At 36.2% G+C, this 25,015-nt stretch overlaps 1 protein-coding gene across 2 annotated transcripts; it reads right to left on the bottom strand.

The window, feature by feature from the left end:
* Window positions 1–455: 455 nt before the first annotated feature.
* LOC105038342 (exocyst complex component SEC5B) lies at window positions 456–23,502 on the bottom strand. 2 transcript variants are annotated; one of them, XM_010914113.4, is made up of 21 exons: window positions 22,859–23,502; window positions 21,205–21,353; window positions 20,505–20,602; window positions 18,691–18,885; window positions 18,447–18,574; window positions 18,177–18,335; window positions 15,518–15,622; window positions 14,949–15,023; window positions 14,695–14,832; window positions 14,102–14,284; window positions 12,658–12,813; window positions 11,133–11,259; window positions 10,834–11,044; window positions 10,508–10,623; window positions 10,166–10,406; window positions 7,731–7,824; window positions 3,484–3,561; window positions 3,307–3,363; window positions 2,324–2,473; window positions 1,969–2,184; window positions 456–924 (listed from the first exon to the last, which is right to left on the bottom strand). In XM_010914113.4, exons 1-21 carry the CDS (start codon window positions 23,264–23,266, stop codon window positions 709–711), a joined length of 3,300 nt encoding a protein of 1,099 aa, XP_010912415.1. In that variant the 5' UTR covers window positions 23,267–23,502; the 3' UTR covers window positions 456–708. The 2 variants fall into 2 exon arrangements, with proteins under 2 accessions (XP_010912415.1, XP_010912418.1); XM_010914116.4 differs by lacking the exon at window positions 22,859–23,502 and having other exon boundaries at window positions 21,193–21,321.
* Window positions 23,503–25,015: the final 1,513 nt, after the last annotated feature.

The raw sequence follows: 25,015 nt of genomic DNA, 5'->3' as shown, positions 1-25,015 counted from the left end.
AGGTTTGCATAAGCTTGAGAATTACGCTACTCAAGTTACAACTGTTGCCGTATCAAAGGCACATTTTATGTGTGGGGTTCCCAGCTGTGCCTGCAAACCAATCAGATCTCTAATCCCATCAGAAATGCCTCAGTCGCCAAAAGACAATGAGACGTCCACCTTTTGCGCAGTCCAAGAGACGGAAGGGAGATCCTTTTAAGACTAGAAGGGAGCTCCACATAGTGCTGCATGAAGTAATCACACAACGAAGATTTTTTTTTTACAAATTGTTGATTATAAATGCTTTGGACATGAATGAAACACCTTATCCCTTTTCTTCACCTAAATATCATATATCATATATCCCATTAGTCTCTGCATCAATCCAACCCTGCATATGTACCACTATTCAGGCAACACAACCAGTATCTTCATCTGGTGCTCTGATATGCATGTGCCCACCATTGCTATCTAACTTTTCCAAAAATACTAGCATTCGTTGTATTCCAAATTCAAATCAATATAATTCTACAACTGAAAAAAATATACAAGTAGAACGCTCGCCAGAGCACCACCTCTCAACCAATGTGAAAATTCTACACACCCAAGAATGGCCCAAAAATTTATCCAATGTACAAGATAAGAAAACCAACAGTAATAGTAAGATATTTTGAAAAGACAAAAATTGGGAGGACAAACAAACAGATGGCATCTTTTCTTCCCATCAACTCATCTGCGTCTACGAGAGACTGCTGGAGAATTTGCTGTTTGCTGCCTCCTGTATCTTGGAGAAGCAGCCGGCCCTTGGAAGGAAGGGTAAGCAGGTTTTGTGGCTTCTGGGGCAGAATTCGACCGAAGTGAAGATTCCAGGAAACATGCAATGTTTAAGCGAGTCCTCTCTAGTTCCCCTTCGAGAAGTTCTGTGCTATATTGTTGTGCAAGTGCCTGAAAAACATCAAGAAGTATTTATACCAAGATACCATGACATCCATAAAGTAGCACTGCATTATGATGCATTAAAATTCTCTCTTCTACATAGAAATATAGAATATAGGTCAGTGAAATCGTTGCAGCAAGACAAGTTCAAATGATTTCTAAATATATAAGCATATTCCAATCACAAAAAATAATAATAAAAGAAGAATACAAATGTTACTTGCAAAGAATGTTGTGCGGTATGTCAAGGGTTCAGATGGTCTCCGAATTTCAGCAAGCACACAAGTACGACCAGATTTTGTATCTATTACCAATCCTAAGCAGCTTCGCTTGAAACTGCTTCCATAATGAAATCCAAATGAGGATAATGCCCATCACAAAATCATGAGATACAATACAGCAGAAGAAACTAATTGCATGATGAAATCCAAATGAACATGACACCCCTCACATAACAATCTCATGGGCAATGTCACTCTCACAATAATCTTTTTTTTTTTTAAAGAATATGACAGAGCCATGACTTGCAAAGCAGAGCATTATGCGGCCTCTTGATTTTTATGCTTGGATTCAACTACCAAAGATAATAACAGAGCGCAAAGATTCATATGATTGATTTATGGACAACAGCCTTGGCAAGTAAGGCACAACTATGTTTTCAAGCCCCATCTTTGTTGAAAAAAAATGTTCTCGGTGCTTAGATCAACAATGCCTGCTAAGAACATTATTAAATATAGCACCTGCAGGCATAACAAAAGCCCTCACAAATACTCTATGGTTAAAAAGAGTAGATTAGTAAGGGACTACCATAGTCTTGAAAACAGTAATCGCTTTCTTTTTTTTTAACAGAGTTACAATTAGTTTCTTCCCAACATCTTTTGATAAATAATTTTCTTCAAATTAACCCTCAAAACAAAGAACTAAAATCAACTCTCATAGTTGTCCAGAATGGGTACATAAGTAAGATTTCACATCAGGCATCATATCTAAAATGAGAACAACGATAAACCTAAAAAATTTTAAGTTCATTAAAAGAGTAAAGAATAATCTTACAATTAAATCATCTGGGGGCACTGTAGGTCCTTGTTGCCGATCATCTGCCATGGCATCTTCACTCCCACGAGTTGCTCGGCGGTGGTGTCCTGGATTCTCAGAAGTCTCATTTGCACTCTCACAAGCCTTTTCTAGTAATAATCCTTGTAAAGACTTCAATGCTTCATGTGCATCCGGCGAGAAATATGTGTGCAAAACAGTTTCAAAATATTCAAGCTGCCGGGAAAGATGATCATTAAAAAAGAGTTCTGGACCCTCTTAGTACTTAGGTGGCTACTCACCCACAACAGTTCAAAAGCATAAATTATTGATACATTAACGCAACAAGTAAACAGTAACAGAGAAAAATATTCACCTCAAGCATGAGCTGACAGAAGCCACTTGTGTCCAAAGATTTGAGATCTTTAGTTTTGTTTTCATGGAAAAGGCTGAGAAATGTGTCAATCAAGCCCTCCACCAAAATGCCCAATGTCTTTTCCAACAATGGCCTAGCACCAGAAAATACCTACAATAAGCAATATCTTGATTAGACTTGTCCAACAGACAGAAAACAAGACACATCAGCTAATTTTGATATGGATGGAAGCCTTGATCATGTAGGATAAAAAGAAACCCAAAGCTCAGGACAACAGGCTGTTATATTTTGATGAGTTCAGAAACAACTAAAATCCATGTATTATTATCCAATATTAATATAACAGACATTGTTCATTAAGACAAATTATACTAGCATTGACAAAATTCTAAAATAGTTGCTGCATCTTACATGCATATAATCAAGCAAGACATTGCAGTCTCATTCTTTGCCTACGCATACATACAAATGCATCAGAATTCTCAATTTAGCAGTTGACTGGGATGAAACTGCTTAGGGTCAGATCTTATAACCGCATAACCTGGTATCCAGGTTCCTTGAAAACTTAATAGTAGAAGTTCTCCATACTTACCGTTATCTGGCATTGTTGTTAACTCCTTGTATTAAACCTTAGGATATTTCTAGCATGTATCCTAATTGTTTTTATATGGAATAAATTCAAGTTGGTCTCTCAAACAATACTCCCTTTATAAGAAACAGCTAACAGGCAACTATAAGCACCAGAACACTTGCAAGAGAAGACAAGGCAACGAAGACATGTAAAATTAGGTTCAGAGCAATCTTATACACTTCAACAAAGTAAAGCCTCTGCATTTAACAGAATCAGCATTTTACACATCCATCAAGATTTTTGTCCCTCCCTAACCACCGGAATTCTATCCTTTATTTTATTTCCAAACAGGAAAAAAATAATGAAAACACATGGAGAGTATATAATGCATGATAGACACATTATGCAACACCTCTGCATGCACGGACACAAGGATGTGTAGTAACTCAATTGTTGCATCTCGAATACCCTGCAAGAGAGACAACTCATAAGAACCCTGAAAAAAAATAAGCTTTCCTTTATAGTAGATGTTCTATTCAAAAGATAAAAGATCTGAATAAACTAGCCCCGTATTTCCCACATTTTTTACCTTCACATTAGTTGCTGCTCCCCATTGAACCCCAGAATCCAACAGATAGTTTAAAGCTGCAGTCCTAATCAAGTTTGACTGATTGATACACAGAAAAACATTGAATTAGACAGTTGTGTAAAGTGGCAACTATGTAAGTATGGAGTTCACTGGCATGAATATACATACATGTGTATGTTAGTGTATGTGTGTGTGCAAGCGCGCGTGTGTGTGAGACAGAGAGAGAGAGGGAGGGAGGGAGGGAAGAAGCACATAAAATAGCCTTGTGCACTAAACGCAATAGCAAGGCACAATAAACAAGTTCTGGGATCTTCAGGGTACTCAAAAAATACCATTCAAGATTTCCATCTAAAAAAGACAAAACAGGCAAACAGATTAATAGAAACTGCATAATTTTTGAAGAACTTCGTGCAGTTTTGGATCTTCAGGGTACTCAAAAAATACCATTCAAGACTTCCATCTAAAAAAGACAGAACAGGCAAACAGATTAATAGAAACTGCATAAATTATGAAGAACTTCGTGTAGTTTTGGATTAACTCTGAAAGTCATTGGAAGACGAGGATGCAATAGCGAGAAGTTGTAAATTTTACTTCCCATGCACACAGAGGCATCCATTATAAATTAATAAACCTCATCCTCATGTGGATTATGAAGAGGCATAAAACAAATTTCCAGCTCATTAACTATACATCAAGGAAATTGCTCGACGTTGAAAATTTCTGGCTTCTCAAACCGATGGGGAACTCGGATTGGTTCAGCCTGCCAGCTTGGAAAATAGGCTGAACCCCCAATGATTTGATTATAACCACCACCCCACCAGCCCCATGCTCACAATGGTGCTTGAGAGAAGCCAAACCCCCACCCCCCAAATATCACCTATGAGTGTCCCCCCACACCACCCCCCCCCCAAAACCCCCTCCTCTCTCGCACGCACTTTGCTAGTGTTAAGGTTAGGTATGACCCTCAGCCCTCCCCCTCCATCCCTCTCTCTTTCTCTCTCCTTTTCTCCTTCTGTCCTCTTTCTATTTTCGGTATGCACTGGAATGGCATGACATGGACCTACACCATACCAGCCGCCGGCCGGCACAACCTCTAATACCAATTCGCCAAACCTTGGTCTAAGTCTTTGGAAGAATTTTCTTCTAAACTGAACTCAGATTTTATGATTCTGAAAAGATTTGGGAGAACTACATCATCAGAGAAAAGTTTATTCCTGACATTATTTTGGCCACCATTGAACTTGAATGTTTTAACCATTTAGACTTATATTATATTAGATTGGAATCAAATATTGATATTATACATTGATTTTATTACATATCTAACATATGTTTTTCTAAAATTTCAATTAAATAATATTCTTTATTAGTTCAGCTTGAAAATATTGAACAACACCTCCAAAGGTCCCAAAACTACATCATAATGTACTTAAAAAAAGATATGTCTCTATTATTTTCATGACCTTTTTCACTTTATTTTTGATTATTATCCTAAATCTAAATGACATTATTTTAGTATTCAAACCAAAATTGTTGAAATCAAAATTCATTTGATTTCATCAAAACTAAAATCAAAACCAACTATCGAACCTTGATTGATTTTGATTGCCTTCTTTTGGAAAAATAAAAATCCAGCACATTCTTAATCAACACCTCAGAGAAATTTATGCTAACATATTTTTAATTCCATATCCCAAAAATGGACAAGATAGAATATTCTAGCAGTGAGATTGGAAGAAAGTGTTCAACACTGCATTGGCATACCACCCAAAAAATTTAAAGCTCCATTATTTTATTAGCTCATATATATCATACTCATAACGGTCTAGCTTTTTCCCAACTATTTTTGGGTTTGGCTTTATGGATCCTCATTCACCAATTATTCCTATTTAGGACCACCTTTGATGTTATTCTAAGTTTCTCCATACCCTTACTCATAGCCTCCATCCATGACACCTTAAATCTTCCCCTCCTTTTCTTACCACCTACATAAACCAAAGCACCTGTCCTTACTGGAGCCTTGTCATATCTTCATTGTACATGTCCACACCATCTCAAACAATTTTCTATTACTTTATCCTTAATTTGAGCAACTCCTAAAGCTTCACTAATATATTCATCTATTGTTTTATCTTTTCCATCTTAGTGTTCTCATTTCTACTATGCTCAACCTGTTTTCAATACTTTCTTTATTGCCCAACACTCGACTATAAAACAAGGCAGGCCTTATTGTTGTTTAATAAAATTTTCCTTTTAAGTCTCCAACCAACTCTAAGTCTATTGCATATATCTTCATTTATCTCCCCATTGTTTTGTACAATAGAACCTAAGTAATGAAAATGATCACTTTGTGGTATCTCCTGATTATCAATCTTAATTTGGCATCACATCTTCATTTCCATTCTCACTAAATTTACATTCCACATACTCTGTCTTTGTTCTACCAATCGTTAAGCCCCATCCACTAATATGTTCCTTCATCAGTTCAATTTTGTTTTAATCTAGTTCACTGTCATCAATCAACACAAAATCATCCGCAAATAGCACTTATCGTGGTACACCTTTCTGAATATTATCAACTAAGTTCATCCACAATTAGTGTAAAAAAAATGGGCTTAATGCTGATCTTCGATGCAAGCCTATAATAACTGAAATATACTTGTTGTACCACAACAACTTCTTATGCCTATCAATGCCCCAGCATACATGTCCTCAATTATTTCAATATGCCCTTTATGTACAATCATTCCTATTTAAAGCCAAACAAATTACTTTTCTTGGTATCCTACCATCAGCTTTTTCGAAGTCAATGAAGACTACACATATAGACTTTTCCTTTTTCTCCAAATTTTCCATCAATTGAGTGAGTAAAAAAATAGCCTCCATAGTTGATCTTTCAAGCATTAATCCAAATTGGTTATCTAAAATAGTTGTTTTTTTCCCCATAATCCATGTTCAGTGACCCTTTCCATAATTTCATAGAGTGACTCATAAGCTTAATTTCCTGATGATTAGAACAATTTTGTATATCACATTTATTCTTATAGATGAATATCGCAATTCCTCTCCTCCAATCATCTGGTATTTTCTTGGGTTTTAAGATTTCATTAAATAAGTTAGCAAGCCAATTTAAGCCAATATCTCCCATGATTTCCTACACCTCAATAAGTATTTCATCTGGCTTTAGTGCCTTACCTTTTTGCATCCTTTTTCAAAGCCATCTTCACCTCGCCTTTATGAATCGTACTAATAGAATCATAACTCTTCCCTAATTTACTTCCATGAAGTTCTTTACTACAATCCTCATTTAACAATTTTTCAAAATAATGTCTACATCTTTCTTTAATTTCCTTGTCTTTCACTAATATCATACTGCCCGCATTTTCCATGCATCTAACTTGATTAATGTCCTTAAATTTCCTTCCTAACTTTAGCTATTTTATAGATTTCATGATCACCTTCTCTTGTACCTATCAATCATATAAATTATCATACACTACATATTTAGCTTCACTACCACTTTTGCATTTTTAGCCTCCTTATATCTTATAAAATTCTCATTATTATTTTTTTTTGCGATTGTTTGAAGCGAATCCATTTGATTTGTTTGATTTGTTTGCCTCTTGTACTTCATTATTCCACCATCAAATTTCTCTATTTGTATATCTTTTGCCTTTTAACTCTCCTGGAACACCTTTAGCTACCCTCTTACTACAATTAACCATTTGGTCCCACATTTTAGCTGATTATATGATATCAACTTTACAACACAACATCTTAAACATGCTATTCTAATGAATTATTGCACATCATTTAAGTCCATTAATTAATTTAGGCACTGTGGATGACAAAAGATCTTATCAACCCCAGCAGGGCATCATCGCTAAAATTATGATAGACATGGGGTAATCAGGGAGGCCAAAGGAGTACCTAATCCTTGTTTTCTGCGAATTAGATAAATTGCTGGATAGAAGTAATTAGTTATCCCAAAAAACAGGGGCTGGCAAGCACAGCAGCCCCTAACTCTTTCTGTGATAGTTTCAATCATGGTTTAAGATGAAGGCCCTGTCCAAAGATCTTATCAGGCTGATGTTAGATAAGATCTTCAATGTCAATAGAGGCCTTTCAAGGCTTCTCTCAACAACAAAAGAATGCATCTTTAGGTGATCTTCATGCTACATGACAAATAAAGAAAAGATAATCCATCCTAACAAAAACCTCAAAAGAGGATGCATATTGCACCATACCTTTGCAAATGTATACTGTTCGAGGATCTTCTCTTCGAGTGCGGAAAATGATGTTACTAGGTCTTTTTTATCAGCATATTGTTCATCATTATCCCTAAATTAAGGGCAAACTGTCAGAATGGCCAGTAAAAGTATACAAAACAATAAGTCCACGATAACCACAGAAATCAGTGTACTAATTGTAATTTAACTAAAGCTAACCAGATTCAACAATCTCACCAATGATATTGTTGACCAAATAACACGAGGAGGTCAATTTGTATCTGAAACCAAATTCTAAAACAAAGTACTAATTTTTGGTTGTAATTCATGCTCTGCAACATGGCCACACAATGAGCAAATTATTGTAATTTGATTCATTGTACGTTCCAACAGATTGGAGTGTGCAACTTTCTTTACTTGCTCTCCTTCTATAGACCGGGTGCATTTATACATACATAAAGACACATGATATCTCAGGTATCATCTTATTTCTTGACCTTCTGATGCCATATCAAACCCTTCTCCTGACTGCATCTGCCTTACTTTTTGATTGTACATACCAAACCATCACAATTGGTTGATAGTAGTAAGGATAAATAAATCATGAAATTGTAACTCATTCTTTGATTTCATTTTTCTATTGTTCCCTATGCCACTTTGACATATTGACAGCAGGATCGGTCTTATAATCCCCTCTAAAGCCCAAATTTGTTACAGAAGCCATGGAAGCCCTCGGCTGAAGGAATCCAGGCCCCCTAATTGGTTCGTAATGTTCTAAATGAGAGAGGAAAGCAGAGGGGATGAAGAAAAAGAGAGGGGTTGGAATTAAGGGAAAAAAGGGAAGAGACGAAAATATAAACAAGTACAAAATTGTGAAGGAAGAGTAGAACATCATGGACATGGACCACAGGCAGCGTAAGGTTCCATTCTCGCTCATAACACCTAAAAAACACCATACCTTGATGAGATAGGAGACATCTAGAGATTTCCTCGATACTAAAGCTCTAGGAATTGGTACTTAGTAGGATTTTCAATATATATGCACCTTTAGAATGATTATAAAAGCTATTTTTTCATAGTTTTCTAAGTTGAATATGTATCTAAGACTGTGTTTGGCTTGAAAGTAAAGCAGGAATAGACCTTATTCCTACCAAGCAGTCATGCAAAAACAGGAGGAATAATTAATCTGACAAATCTGTTTATAATCTTAGAATAACTATTCCAATGGGGTCCGGCTAGCATTACTCTTGGAGTAACATCATCTATTACCCTTTCCCCCAATATTACATGAAAAGGGATACCCTCAGTTTTAAAGTTATTCCAATCTAGGAATAAGAAAATCACGCAAAATAAAAACATAAATGTCTATTCCAAAAGGAATAACTGTCTTTATTCCACGTTTCTCATTCTCAAACCAAGCACAACCTAAAAGAACTACTTTAGGTACAGATGAAGTGAAGAAATTTTGGAAGCCATTAGGACTGTCCCTTAAAGGTAATTTTGATTGGGAATCCGGAATTTCAGTAATCTAGTCTTCATTTTATCTTTTCTTAGGAAAGGATTTTACAGAGTCTTTGGACTTGCAATGGATTACAAATAGAGTTCGTGGAGTCCATGAAAAGAACATTTCTTCCTGTATTGGTCGAGCCATTTGGAATTATAATTGAAGAGCTCAATTATTCTCATAAAATAATGGAAAGCTACTATTTTCCCTATTCAGTGAAGAGTCTCTTTAATATGACACCAGTAACGTTTTCCCCTGTTGACTTCACAGCCACTACTCTAAAAGTTGGTGAGCAGAAGATTCTTATGAGTAATCAAGATAAACCCTCTAGCAACCAATCCTCTCCATTGCAAGTGTTGGATTTCACCTTTCTACAAAACTTTAACCTAAAACAGTGGGGACTTGTTGAAATTTCAGTATGACCATTAAGCATATAATCATTGTAGCTAGTTTAAAAGCTAAACTATCTTCTAGTCAACTTTAAATTGCTGAAAACTAATGAAACCTTCTCTCAAACAAATAAGCACAAGAAAGTTGAAATCATGATTCTTTTTTCTCAATTTGGAAATGAAAACTGAGATTCGCTTGCATGAAGGTGTCCTGGATAAGGAAAACTCCAATGGAAGCATTAAGAAATATATACCAGCTTATTCCCTAGTGAGAAATGAAAGATGCTTCTATATCAAGGGTTTGGCCCTGCATATTGCAAATATATACCAGCTTGTCCCTACTAAGAAAACTTCTCTAAATTTTCACTGCTCTGAGTTTAAATTCTAGATTCTCAGGAACATTCAAGATCATGGTCAATCCCCCAAATCTAGAAGATACTTTCCACCCCAAACTTCTGATTTAAGCTATGGAAAGATTCTCATAAGAAATTTCTAGAGCCAAAAAACCAGTCATTGGGATCTCAAATGACGAGGAGAAAGGGATAACTATAAAAGCATACCTGTATTGCAGCCATATGTGCTTGTACTTGTCATACAAGCTATGCGACAGCTCATCTTTACAATAGCCTATGTTACTCAGAACTATTAACAGCTTTTTGTGGCAATCAGCAGCAGCATCACCATCGACATGAATGCTAGATGACTTTCCGTCAAAACCATCTGCATATCCATTCTGCAAGTGATTGCTTTCTTTTTTTGATTTACTCTGTGAGATTTCACCTCCGATTCGTTCAATATAACCTGAGTCACTTACACAGATGGAAAATAAGACTCACTATGATAATTGATTATGCAAAATACCAAGTTACTTAATTACTGCATTCAATATAAATAAAGCATACCAGCAAAATCCAGGAAACAACTGAGAAATGCAAGTCTAACTGATTCTTGAATTTCTTGAACGTTTTCTAAAATGTCATCTGACTTAGTTGCTTCACCCCTCAGATTCTGAATCATACTGAACAGGTAGAAAGTAGAAACAATCAATCTAAAGCCAGTAAATACCGAGATTGATATACATAAGCTCCTTTACTTAGATTGATTCTGTAATAGGATGATTGAGTATTTATATTCTAAATACTCACACAAACATAAGAATATATTTACAAAGTGACGAAAAAATTTCATATACCATTGGTAGAATCCATAAAAAGAAGCAAAAACTCACACATCAATCCGGCCCATAGCTGACATTGTCATTGCTCGAAATGCCAAGGGCAAGTAAGAAATTGCATATGGAGACTTATTTCTTTCCAGAGTAGATAAAGGAACCCATGTTTCATCTTTGACTATCTCCTTGGTTGTTGCCCGCATCCATGAGCAGAGCCTTAGTATATAAATCTTTGTGATTTCAAAATGAAGGGTCCGCAAATTTTTTACTGGTAGAATCATGAAAATGCTCAAAAGATTATATCCTGTTTTACATTATGACTAACATACAGCTTTTTCGAAAAGAATAGTAAATACCAGCAGTTGGAGGAGCAGACTCTTTCCCCTCGAGAGCCTGACATGTTTTAGCTATGTCCCTTATAGTATCACCCATGAATGGGCGAAGAATGTTTGATTCTTCAAAATCACGAAATGTATTGTGGACCTGTCATCAAAACAGGAACTTATCTAACTTTCAGTACCTACCAACAACAGCAATAACAATGGACTGCATAATAATTGCACTCCAAACACAAAGCAAATTCCAGTAGATAACTAGAGTACATAACAATCATGTCAGGAAACAGTACACTCATAAGTGGTGATAGGTACAAGAAAACTGCATGGATGCTTCAAAGGGAAGATACAAAGCCTATACATAATAACAAGAAATAAAGTACATCAATAACTATGTAGCCATAATGCAAGTTACAGCTACAATTTGCATGGAAAAATCTACTCAAAGCACCACAATCTACATCAAAGCATTGAAACTAATGCTGCCAAGGCACACGCGCATGTCAGAATGTTGACTTGCAAATGCAAATCTGGATCTCAAAAAGCATGTGAAATAAGATACAAGATTTTAGAAAAATATTAACTAAACAGTTGTATGCCAGATGTATCTTAATATTGATATCCAAACCAATATGTTCTTTGGACCCATATATTGAATTCAAATATGCCATTACAACTAATTGCAATTTGGAGTTATTCGGACACAATAAACTGCCTTCATTTTATAAGCAGCATCTATACTTATAGCCTTTTTAAGCATGCCAATTTTTGATACATACCAATCCCATGTACCATGACACTTTTTATTTATGCTACCAAAACTAGACATACAGGCGAACCCTTTTCAAGCCACCTTCTAATGGAGTGACATGTGAAATCTCAAAAACCCATATTCTTACTACTCCCTCATGTATAGCCAAATCAAAGTCAGCAATATGCTTTGATCCATAGTCTATCATACCGCCTTGTACCACCCAGTATGAGGCATACCGAACCGTACCAGTACTGAACTGATATAGTATCTCATACCGTACCGACACTCAATACGCTATCTCGTACTATACCAAACCGCATACCAACACTATAATAGAATGGTACCAATACAGGATTCAGTACCAAGACGGTGAACCTTACTTTGATCACTATTCCACAAGCATCTTATAATCCCTTCTTCTCCATTCTTTGCCAACACCACAAAAATACTTGCTTTTGATGCTACATGGCTGGTTCAGCATAGAAAGCAAGATTATCTCATATAAAGCTTGACGGAAGAAATAAGAGTTGCCCCAAAGTGTAATCCTACAGAAGTCTAAATGAGGGAGCCAAATATTATGAATCATTCTAGGATGGCTGAAAGATAAATGAATGCATGATGTCTAGGGCTATGTAATCAATTAGAGAAGTGATATCATCATTAAGTTTTTTTCCCAAGATCAACAACGAACAACTAATATGAAAGAATAAAAAAGGGAACAAATTCGGAAAGGTAAGTTGAGAAAAGGTTCATTAACTAATTTGCAACAAAAAATGTGAGAAATTACTATACCTTGAGCTCAAATGCAGATATAGTATCATGAACCATGGCAGCAACCTCTTCAAGAGAATGGCTCGAGTATTTCACCTCACCAACTTTATCCTCGCTCCTATTTGCGGCAGGTTTAGCATTTGCGTCAGAATCAAGAAGTGTATTGCCAGCAGTGACCTTGGAAAAAGGGCAAGGTTAGCACATCTGAGAGTATTAAAAATGACTCAACTAGAAGGAAACCAATTCTAGTAATTTTCTTTATGGACATGAATGAAAGCACTCTTTCTCAGTATACAGCTTTTCACATCCTTCACTACAATTCTATGAACCTCTATTAACGTGTGACCAGCCCTAGGTCTTCATATGCCTACATACTGTACAAATTCTGTAGGTGACAACTGAAGAACAAACTTGTAAATAATAACATCCAAACCAACTGATACGGTAAAGAAATTAACATCAGAATTCCTATTAACCTCCCATAAAATACTAGCACTGTTCTATTCTGCAAGTCGGTTACTTAGTTAACTATAACAAACAAGGTGGCACATGAACAACAATATCTATTCAACCAGTCCATCCATGTCAGGCAGCATAGGCTGGACACTAAAAGCTGTACTCTTGGGGCCAATGTACCCATTGGTCAAAAACTCAAAATGCTATGTCAGGCAACAAGGAACCTGTGCACATATTGCTGGTGTGAAGCATCTACTTTATTATCATGCATACATAAACATGATGGAGATCAATGGTAAGAACAGCGATCTTTTCTTAAATCAACACATCATGCTCTTTACCATACCTTAAAAATAGTATTTATATGATAGATTTGAAATATCCTGCACATTTTACTTTTATATTTCCATTTTCCTATAAGATAATAACTATATGAAGCACATGAAAGAAAACGCCCCTCGTGTGGTTCTCATAAAAATTAATAAGACTGGATAAACTATGATGCTCATATAAGAAGGTCAAGTTGTTGTTTGTAATTACCAAGGTTTCAATAAGTTAGTTGATGATATCAGATGCAAAAATGAATGACAAGGGTCTCTTTCTTTCAATTTTTTTAAAGTTCTCTTCTAAATTGGAAAGAGTCAGCACTGTTGGCAAGGAAGTTCTGAGCTTTGTGGTTCTGCATAGGAACCTAGTTTCTGTGCAAAGAAGATCCTCGATACCTAAATTCTAGACAAAAGTAGGTCCACCATAGAATAGCACTTTGCATAGATGACAAAAACATGTTGAATCATTGGCTACCTAATAAAATTTCATTTGCTTAACATGCCAAGTAGAATTAGCCAAAGGTTCCAGTTTGGAGAAAGTGACAGTATAAAGGAACCAGACACTAAGCAGATGCAAACTTTCCAAGGACATTTCTCAAGTATATTCATAACAGTTCCAAAAATATTGAGCATTACAATTTATTAAACCCAGAAGTGTAGTAGAGATTGATTCAAAGTAATACCTTCGCAAACTTTCCACTGAACACAGATAGAGCTAATCTCCAGAATGCTGGCATGTGGTGGATAAGTACAGCAGCTAACCTGCGAATATACCTTCCTCTTAAAGCATCCACTTTTTCCCCCATCATATTTACCAGCTGTGAATTAACTGGAAGAGAGTCACCTATGGACGAATCAACATCTAACTGGATAAAACAGAAGATATCAAGCACCAGTCAATACATCTAATAGGAAAAACAGAAGAGTAACAATCATATCAACATACAGATGGTTACTTTAATTTAACATTAAATAGAATAATAATACATGATGAAAGTAACAGAAATTAAAGCTTGAGCATAGTTTTTCAAAGGTGAATGCACATTTTATGCTTGAAATTAGTGCAACTTGATCAAGGAACTCAATTACACATATAGTACTGCATGTATAGTTCTTTTTTGATTTTCATGTGGCAGTTCCTCTTTCCATCTTGATTTTACCCTCTGATTATTGATTCTTAAGAAATCATAACAGAAGTAAATGGCAAGTGATAAATCCATAGGCAGTATCAAATGCATTAGATAGGCCACTAGCATATCACAAATAAAGCACTTACAGATTTATTAGAGTCCTGTTGGAGTTGCCTCCATCTTGTATCAGATTGCATTTTTTCCCGCATCTCATTATGCAAAATTTCCATCCATCCCTCATGATCTAAAGTGCACTTTTCAAGCAAACCTCGAATCCTGCGATTCTGACAAAAGAAATGAAATTTAAAACACTCAGCTAAGTAAATGTCAAGTATCAAGAAGATGAAACAGCATTAGAATTTTTTACATAACTAGTTTCTAAAGAACTATTATAAAGTACCTGAATGTTAAGATAATACCACAAGGGATCTGAATCAGGCTCCAACTCCAGCAATAGCCTAGCAATGTTCTCAAGCTAAAAGCACAGAACACTAGTTAAACGTAAGACACATTGGGGCCCTTGAAACAAATGCACAAGGAACAAATTATACCTACCAGAAGTAGAATAGATAATACACATGAAAGTGAAGTAGGGCAAGGAATCCAAAATTATAATATTAATTCATAAATTTTGACATTAATTTATATTGAGGTATAAAACAAATTGGAAAAAAAAAGATTTACAATAAGAAAGATCGTGAACAAGGAAATCTTAGGGCAAAAGGAGAAATAGAAGGTCATTTGTCCCATTATTTTCCTCTCTTAAAAGTTTTCCAATTTATAATACATGAAAACATTCTTTCCTTTTTTTATTAACTAATTCACGTACAACTAAGGTGGCTCACCCTATGAGAAGGCTCAAGCCAAGTCAACACAGGGTTTTTATCAATTAGCACTTGTAAGGCACCAGGTAAAATTACATTATCTTGTTTATTTTCTGTAAAAGTGAATTAGACATGGGAAACTTACATCAGCTAGATCAAGCTCTGGATCTTCCATTGATTTATAAAGCATGCCCCTAAACTCCTGCATCACTTTTTCCACCTCCTCAAGTACACGTTTTAGTATTCCCACCTGCAAGTAAAAATTTCACACAATTGTGAATAAATTGACCAACATTAAGAAAAGAAAATGCCTAGCTGCTAATCTTGTTCAAAGCAAGATGCAGATATTCTTCCCCAAGAACATCAAAGAGCATAATGCAGAGTGCCTAAAATTTTACAGCATGACACAGAAACCTTGCTGTATTTTTAAATTTCAACAATGCAACAAATGAATAACAGGAACAAAGATATACCAAAGCTTCAATCTGGAAGAAGAATGTTGGGAGATTCATGTCTATAATCTAGAAGATAACATAATTTCCTTGGAATATAGCAGCTAGATGAAATGCAGTTCATAAGAACTCTAGTTATCAAGCACAGTATGATCAGAAAGATTGCAAATATAATGCCAAAATAGCTGACTACAGCGAACTGTTCCTGAAAGTGGAGAAATACCAAGTCATGCATCATAAGAAATAAGTGGGATTTGGTGTGGTTTTGTCTTTTGTGTGAGAGGATCGAAGCACAAAAAATGAAGACAATTTCTAAATTGGGTTTTATCAAATCATCAGTCTCCAAACTACGCCAATTGTCTTTCCATTCTAACAATCTAAGTTGCACCATGTTCTGACAGTTTCAAATCTTTGAACATCTAAAATGAAAGTGGTTCATCTGAATGAAGGGATTTGCGATATCCAGGATTTTCTCATGATAGAAAATACTAAAATTTACATCGCAAGGTGCATTTCAAGTCATATGTCTAACTAAACCAGAACTCCTACTTATTTCCAAATTTTAAGCAAGTTTCAAGTTGATATCAGATAATCAATTTCAATTCAAGACTTCAGGTTCCCACTGACCTGCAATGTTTTCTTGCAGTAATTAGGTAAGACAAGACTTCCATCATCTTTCCTCAAAAAAATTTTTTAAAAAAAAAAAAAAAGAGATTTCAATTATCTCAGGTCTGAATCTCCTAGATTCTACACCAGATTATAGAGCATGGGGGTCAACAAAGGTAAAATTGTACCAGATAAGCTTGTAGACTTCAATTTTTGGGTTTTGTTAAGGTTCTAAAGGTGCATAATAATCTTGACTTATAGGAGTTTCTCTTAAAATTTTTGGTGCTTAAAATGCAGGTCTTCGGTTGAGCTTCTGCTCAACACAAACCTTAGGAGTTTGTTATGTCCATGATAGAATGAAGTGTCCATAAGCTGATTCAACTTTGTTTGCCATGAGCAAAAAGATGGATTGAAAAACATAAAATTTATGTTAGCCCAGCAACAAAGTGTTATGTTCAAAACAATCCACAACTGGAAAAAAGAATTTAGAGACATTTACTGAGGGTAACCTTACTGATTCCTTTTTCATGCATTTCTATTAGGGCTCTGGAGTGAGGTTTAATCCATAGTTAACCAAGGTTACCACAAAATTCCAACAATTCCATGACATCACTCTTCTTTTGCTCAACATTCATCCGAATCCCTTGCATGCAACGTACCTAATAACCTATATAACAGCCACAAAGCATTTAATATAGCTATCGATGTTCGTTCTTAACAATCAAGTAAATAGAGGATGACTCAAAACGGTAATCCAGCTATAAGAAAAAAATAACATCCTGATGCTATTCTAGAAGATTGGACTCAACCTTAAGAAGAAACAAAGGCATAAGACACCATGACAAAAATACCGCCAATGAAACTTTAGGACTTCCATGGTTTTTTAAAGAGAAATATGAATACCTACACAACTTTGTTATATTGCTGAAATTACGTATTACACGGAGCATAGATTTATTATTTAAGTTCCTATTCACTTTTCTTTCTGAGTTATCTTTCTTCTATTTGTAGTTATATTTATGTTCTGGCAGATAGTAAATGGCTGTGCACATTAAAAAGATTTGGTCACAACACTGTGGCTCCTCCCTCTTATGGAAAAATTATCTGGCAATGAATGGGAGGAATGAAGTCTGGCCAAGATAGAAGAAAATTCAGAAAAGATGACACAAGAAGATGCAGGAAAAACTAATTCCCACAGAGCCTTTAGCTTCTACACCAGTGTCTCTTTAAGGGCCCTAAAAATTTTGTTTATTATTTTCCTCTACCAAGTAATGAGCCCCAAGACCACCATTACAGATGCACTTTGGTACCTTTATCTGGATTCTAAAAGGATAAGGGCCACTTTGGCCCGCCATAATGCAAATGAAAGACCCCTTTTTTCCTCCTTTTTTTTAAGGCAGGGTGGGGAGGATATAAACGAAACTTTCACCATGTTTCTCAGTGTTTTCCTCTTTATAGCAGACGACAACCCATACTTTATATTAGGACTTTCCATGGTTTACCACCACAAGACTCAATCCTTCCATATTCATCTTTTTTCTAGTTCTGACTAAAATAAATCACACTACAGTCTATATATCAACCATCAAGAATGATTCTAACCATAACGTACTGCCACCAATCTATAAGAGATAAGACATAACAAGAAGTTCAGCTCAATGATGTAAGTTAAGCATTCCCAATAGAAAACAGAGCAGTTTTACTGTCCAAGACACTAAAATGAATGAGTTGGCAAGGTTGACATACGTGAGAAGGAAGCACAATTGACTTCGCTTTCCTATACTCTCTAACAGCTAAATCATATTCGCCTTTACTAATGCTCCCACGAATTGCACTCGGCAGATTGAACAGTGTACGGAACCTCTGAAGCATTCCTTGAACTGATCTGATTTTCTCAGCTTGCACCTAATTGTTGCCAAGATGGATAAGAAATCAGGTTTATCAAATTAATGGAACCATTAATTAACTGCAAGGTTCCAAGGCACAAACTTTTAAAACAAAGGATTCAGTTTCTACCTGCCTCTCAAATAGAGGCTCAAATGCACGATTTGCTACTGCACTGATATTTTGTGTGCTTTGATGCAAGTGAGCAGTACCTGCACCTTCCGGATCTTCCTCTATCTGCCTCAGTTTCGACTCAATATCTGCAAAGAACAAAAGCAACTTCTTACAGCATCTGGAAGCAAACCTATAAAAACTCAACCCACAAATTACATATGTAAACACCATAAATATACATTGAAATTAGATAACTAAGTACCATCAATTGTGGTTTTGCAAGAGACAAAGCAATCAAAATTCTCCTTCACGAGCTGCTTTTTCTCCTGTGTCCTTCCTCTAAGATCAGTTTTTAAAGTAAGGGCACCAGATTCTAAATCTGCAGCACTTGTCTCTTGGTGAACCCGTGAAAGAAAAACCTTGGGATCAAAATTTGGAGAAGAATACATTACTTTTTCTGCAAAAATTAAGACACGAGCTTTTGTTAAATAACAACAGCACTGAAGTTGAAATCAATGAAATAATAAAAGCACAAAATCCTACTACTATTATTTTGTACTTAAAAAACTATCTCCCTTGCTGTTACAGATATAGATATATTAGGCCATAAACTCCGGCTTGCAGTCAAGCTAATACCCACAACCAATAATGAGCATATAGTTGGGCAAAAATTGGAAAGGAAAACTAGAAGTAATGAAAGAACCAATTTGTTTCAGATGTTAAAAATCTCGGAAACAAACGCAATTGATTTAGGTGACCATAGAAAATGGAAGAGACCCAAATTTTGATGATATAATGGGTAAAACAAATTAAAGTCTCAAAAAGACCCTCCGCTTTTGTAACAATTTTCTCCTGACTCCTGTAGACATCTACTTTTACTACTTTTAACATTAGAACTCTCATTTTTGCAGCACTTCTTTTGGGGGTTCATAAATATACTATCCTCTTTGAGTTATGCACTCTTTTATAGTTTCACCCTATAGATGTGTTACATGGAAATGCAGGGTTCTAAGGAAAGAGGAGTGTACATATCAACTCCACATGCAAATTTCTCATGACTCCACTACAGTTTCTATATACTTCATATGCAAATTTCTCATGACTATGTTACAGTTTCTATACATTATACTCAACAGTCAGCTAGATTTTGCCCATTTATTGAGTCATGTGGTTTCTACCAGATGTACCCTGCATTATTTCTCTATTTCAGCTACCTTTCACTTATATATTTCCATTTTCAACCATTGTCCAGATTTCGAGAATGCAAGGTCTGAAGTTGATCAATCTTGCTCCTAGACTTGCCAACATAGCCACTAATCATCACATTCCTAAACAACAGTCTAAATAAATGCTTCCCATTATCCACCTAATCCCCTATTCTTCAAGGGGTACCTGATCCTTCATCTTCTTATTTTGTTGAGAGTTGACAACACCTCTAAAATTGACTGGTTAGAGACTATAATTTTTGAGGCATTTGACTTCCAAGCAAGCGCCTAAAAGCCTTAATCACCACATCTGAATATGGTATCAGCTCAACAACCTTCAGATTCATTAGTGGATGTTAGTCACAAAACAACAACAGTGGCTCCTGCTAAGAATATGCAAAAACCTAACTCCACTAACTAAGAACCACATGGAACAACTCATGTCCCAGAAATGGACAAAACATCACCTATAAACATGGGCCATTCTTCTTGCAGCTATAAATAGGAAAGGTTACAAGGAACAGTCAGATAATTTACTAATATGTGTTTGATCCCAAGAAGCATTAAAAACCTTCTAGAGTGAAATGCAACATGCCAATATAAGCAATCCACTAGAGTGATGCACTTATTCAAAAAATCTGGTTTACACAACTCCATAATTTTGCATGCAAAATCATCATAAGTACTATCACCCATGAACATTCATGTGGATTCATTTTTATCAATAAAAGCACAAGTTCAACAACATATATTACCATTTCAAACCTATACAAAGTATTGAGAAGATTAGCAAAATAGCAACAATCAGACCACAACAATTATGGGATCGTCACTCATCATAAGAGTCAACTAGAACAAGAAGTTAGCATACCTCGAGTACTGGGATCCAATGGCTCAGTCCTATCTCGAGAAACTGGTGAGCTTACTGAAGCTTCAGTAATTAGCCTCAAAGATTTGTTATCTATTACCCTGTCAGTTCACAACAGAAACTAACTAAGGCAAAGAAAAGAAAATGACAACCTAGAAAGGGTAGCATATGATAGTGTGGATAGAATCATTTTCATGAATTTTAATTAAAATTTCAAAATAAGCCACGTGCCAATGATCAAAGACTGCCTAAAAAGAAAGAAGAGAAAAAGGAAAACTTACTTCCAAATATCCATTGAGCATTCCATGGTACACATACACAAATGCATACATATATACACATGCATAAACCTATGTATGTATGAAGCTCCACTTTGAGCATGATCATGGAAATAATAGCTAACACTATATGGCTTCAAGATTTGACAGCCAAAAATAACTAATTTATTAATGCGACAAAGTGGAAATCTGGAACATGATATATCATGTGAAGTAGTTGGATGGATAATATGAACTGAAACATTCAACTAAATTCTAATAAGAGCAACATCTTAGAATTGAATGCATCCAAAAGTACAACTGGGGTTCAGAGCTAAGAGGAAAAGCAATTCAAGACTGAAAAGATGAGCTAAGAAAGCCTAAGAAAAATACGAAAAAAATAACAAAATTATTGGTGATGGCCACCCATGTACATGAAATGTTACCCTAGTCCCAGTGGATCTAGAACTTCCACTCCTCGAGGTAAAGATTGTAGATTGGTAAGCGCCTTCCGACCTACTGCTGTCCCTTTTTGATCTAAGCTTTGAGCAGGTGCTGCCCTTGTCTCGCGCATTTCCCGGACTCTACGAGCTAGCTGAAAATAGGAAAAGATAAATAGGTCGTTCATCTTTCACCTTGTCAGTCGTAAATATATGCTTGACCAGAAATGAGAAGCTATATTGCAAATCTGCTAGCATAGATGCTATCAGAATGGATCATAAATGATGCAAAAGATAACAAAAAGAACAGTGAAGTTCTTGACAATCTAGAGGTACTGAAGGAACAGACAGGAGTTAGCGATAAGAATCACTGCTTGTCCTTAATAAGTAAGCATCAAAACATTTTAAGATTTAAAATATCAGCATTCATTAATACACTACAGCCCAACTTTACAAGTATACCTTACTGGCAATAAATACTAGCAATATATCAGTGAACTTATTGATGTTCAATTTACCATTGCAGCAAACACAATTTATAAGTTCAGTGGCATTCTTTCACTGAAAGCAGGTTACCTATCTGATTGAATAAACAGAAGTTTAACCAAGCCAATTACAACACATGAACCAAACCAAATTTTAAATGGTGCATATACCAAATTCATGATCACTGTTAATAAGGTAAAAAACATCAAGATGCCACCCAACCATTGTTGAAGCAACCCTATCAGTGTGCACATCACTGGAAAAACACACCGTGCACATAGTACAAGCTAACCGTGCATAAGTTACTTCTCTTTCCTAAAAAAATGCCAGTTGGCATGTCCCTTTTCTAGATGGGATCAGCTAGTTGATCTTTGTTTTCTAAATCATACCAGCCAGCTCATCCACTTCCTGTCAAGACACATGACCCACTTCCTTTCTCAGGCTATTGGTGGAATAGGGACTAGGATCGTTAACATGGAGAAAAACTACAATGTGGTGAAGAAAAATAAAGAACATGTGCCATAATTATCACCAGGAAATGTTGATAATTGTAGACAAAAGTGTCAAATTATCAGTAGCTTGCTTACGCTTCTCTTGGAAAGCAAGAAAACAACAAAACTTTTAACAAGATCCATGAAAGATGACACTCTAGATAGAATACAATTTTAATATAACAAACCATATTTGGTGCAGAGATTCCAAAAACTCTTAAAGATAACAATTCCAATGCACAGATCTCTTCAGCAGAAAGACAGACCAAAAAATTAGCCGAAACTTGACGCCATGGTTCATTGGGAATTTATCTATTGGGACTCCAATTCATTATCACAAACTGTTCGAAATGAAAACAGCATCTGTTGTTACAAAAAAATCGTAACCAATAAGATGCAAGAGATGTATTACCAAGAAATACTAAAGAACGCATCCCAAAATCAAGAATTGGTTCATAAAAAATGGAAGCATGCGATAGTAAGAACTGCCCACAACTCCATCTTCAATTCCAGAACTTACCGATCAGAAATGGGAGCATAAATTACCAAGAAATTACTAACAAGTCCATCTCAAATTCAAGAATTAATCCATAAAAGATGGGGCAAGAATGCGTCTGCCTCCATACAAGTGAACCCATCTTAGATTCAAAAGGACCAATCCATCAAGAACGGGGAGCGAATACCTCGGCCTCGTCGACCTTCTTCCAGCTCCTCGGCTCGTCCCCGTCCCAATCCCCCTCGTCCCTTGACGCCTTCCGCTGCCGATTCCGCTGCGGGGGCCCGCGATCCCTGGAGGCATCCTCATCACCGGACGAGATGCTGAGCAACTCGACCTCGGAGTCGTCGTCATCGTCCGCGCCGCCCCTGCTCGGCCGACGCTGCCCCTTGCCCACAGCGGCACCGCCCCTAGCGTTAGGGTTAGGGTTGCCCTGGCCCTTGGCCATCGACGGCGGTGGCCGGGGCGCTTGGACGAGGTTGACGACGGGCTTCGAGGCCTTGGACGGCTTCTGGTAGCTCAAATCGCGCTCCGCCTGCTCCTTTAGAGCGATCTGGAGGAGCTCGTCCTCGTCGATATCGCTATCGCTCGCCATCTCTTCTTCACGCCTCCGCCTCCCTCACCCTCTCTCTCTCTCTCTGTGATACGCTTCTGGTTTTCTTTCTTGCTCCCTGTCCAGATCTGGCGGAGGCTTTCAAGAACCCGGAAAGAAAGAAGGACGAGAGAAACCGGGGTCAGAGGACTCGCGGCTCGCGTCAGTTAAACGCGCTTTGGTGCGCCTGGCAGTCCTGATGGCTAATGTCGAGTGCCGTCTCCCGACCGGTGTCCTGCCTCTGGCTTCACCCACTACGAACAGAAAGGCTTATATTGATTTACTGGTGGCTGTGTGATTCGTGCAGTTACCCTTGGATGCGACCTGCTGTTTTCGACTTCTCTTACGCGGTTTGACAGGGTAGTGGACGGTGGGGATTGAACGGGAGTAAAAGGGACGGTGAATTTTGCGCTGTCGTATGAATTTGTACGCAGGCCGGAGGAGGTAGGATGACGACAGGCGTGTAAAGGGTGTCTGGCCCAAATGATGCGACGATGGCGACGTGGTCTAAAAATTTACGCTGAAGTGATTTTTTTCTTTTTTTTTGGGGGTACGTAAGCCCTGTTCTTTCTACCTCCCCAGCTCTTAGTGGCGCTGGCTTTCTTTCCTCTCTCTCTCCCTTCCCCGTCCCTCGGGTCGCCGCTCTTAGCCAACCGCCGGCGACAATTCCGTGCCACTTCCGTGTTAGAACAAAAATCGAATGAGATGGACACCAAAGAACATGATATAGGACAAGTTTTATATTTTACCATATTCCTCTTGATATCAAATTTAAAATTAAAAATTAATATTTTTTTACAAACAGAATAATTATTTTTATCATTAAAAAAAATATATTATTTTTTTCTCATTTTCAATATATATTTTTATCGATACATACTAAATGGCCATATGATATATACTAAATATATTAATCATCAAAAATCAATATGTACCTCCAAATAAATCAATACACGATTCTAGAATATAGATAATCAATACACAATATACGATCATATGATGCACATTTATTAAATTAGCTATCTAGTAACTCAATACACACTTCCAAATAAATTGATGCTTAGTTTTTAAAATATTATATTCACAATATATACTATATGACATAATGATACGCACATTCATTTTCTGATACATATTACAAGCTTTTTTAATACATATCCAATAACGATCTAATACATATCTTCAAATAAGAAACATATCTTGAAAACTACGTATCGATTTATTTAGATGTATGTATTAGATCATTATTAAGTGTATATCAAAAAATTTACAATATGAACTAGAAAGTCAATGAGTGTACATCGTTATACAAGATAGTATGTATCGATGAACTTTATTTTCTAGAAAATGTATATCAATTTACTTGAAAGTTTGTATTAGATTGCTAAATAACTGATTTATTAAGTGTATATCATTTGGCTGTATACTATATAGTGGTAAATTTTATGTTCTAAAAACTATGTACCAATTTATCTAGAGATATATATTGAATCACTAAATATGTATCAAAAAAACTTGTAATATCATCAGAAAGTCAATGAGTGTGTATCATCAAGCCACGCAGTATGCACTAGTAAACATAATATTTTAAATATTATGCATCAATTTATTTGGATATGTGTATTAGATTGTTAGATGACTAATTTACTAAATATATATCATCTGACCATATACCATATATTGGTGAACTTTATATTCTGAAAATTATATATTGATTTATTTAAAGATATTTATTGACTTGCTTGATAATTA

Source organism: Elaeis guineensis, chromosome 1 (genome assembly GCF_000442705.2).
Source record: "Elaeis guineensis isolate ETL-2024a chromosome 1, EG11, whole genome shotgun sequence".
Taxonomy (NCBI): Eukaryota; Viridiplantae; Streptophyta; class Magnoliopsida; order Arecales; family Arecaceae; genus Elaeis; species Elaeis guineensis.
This window is presented reverse-complemented; position numbering and strand designations above follow the sequence as displayed.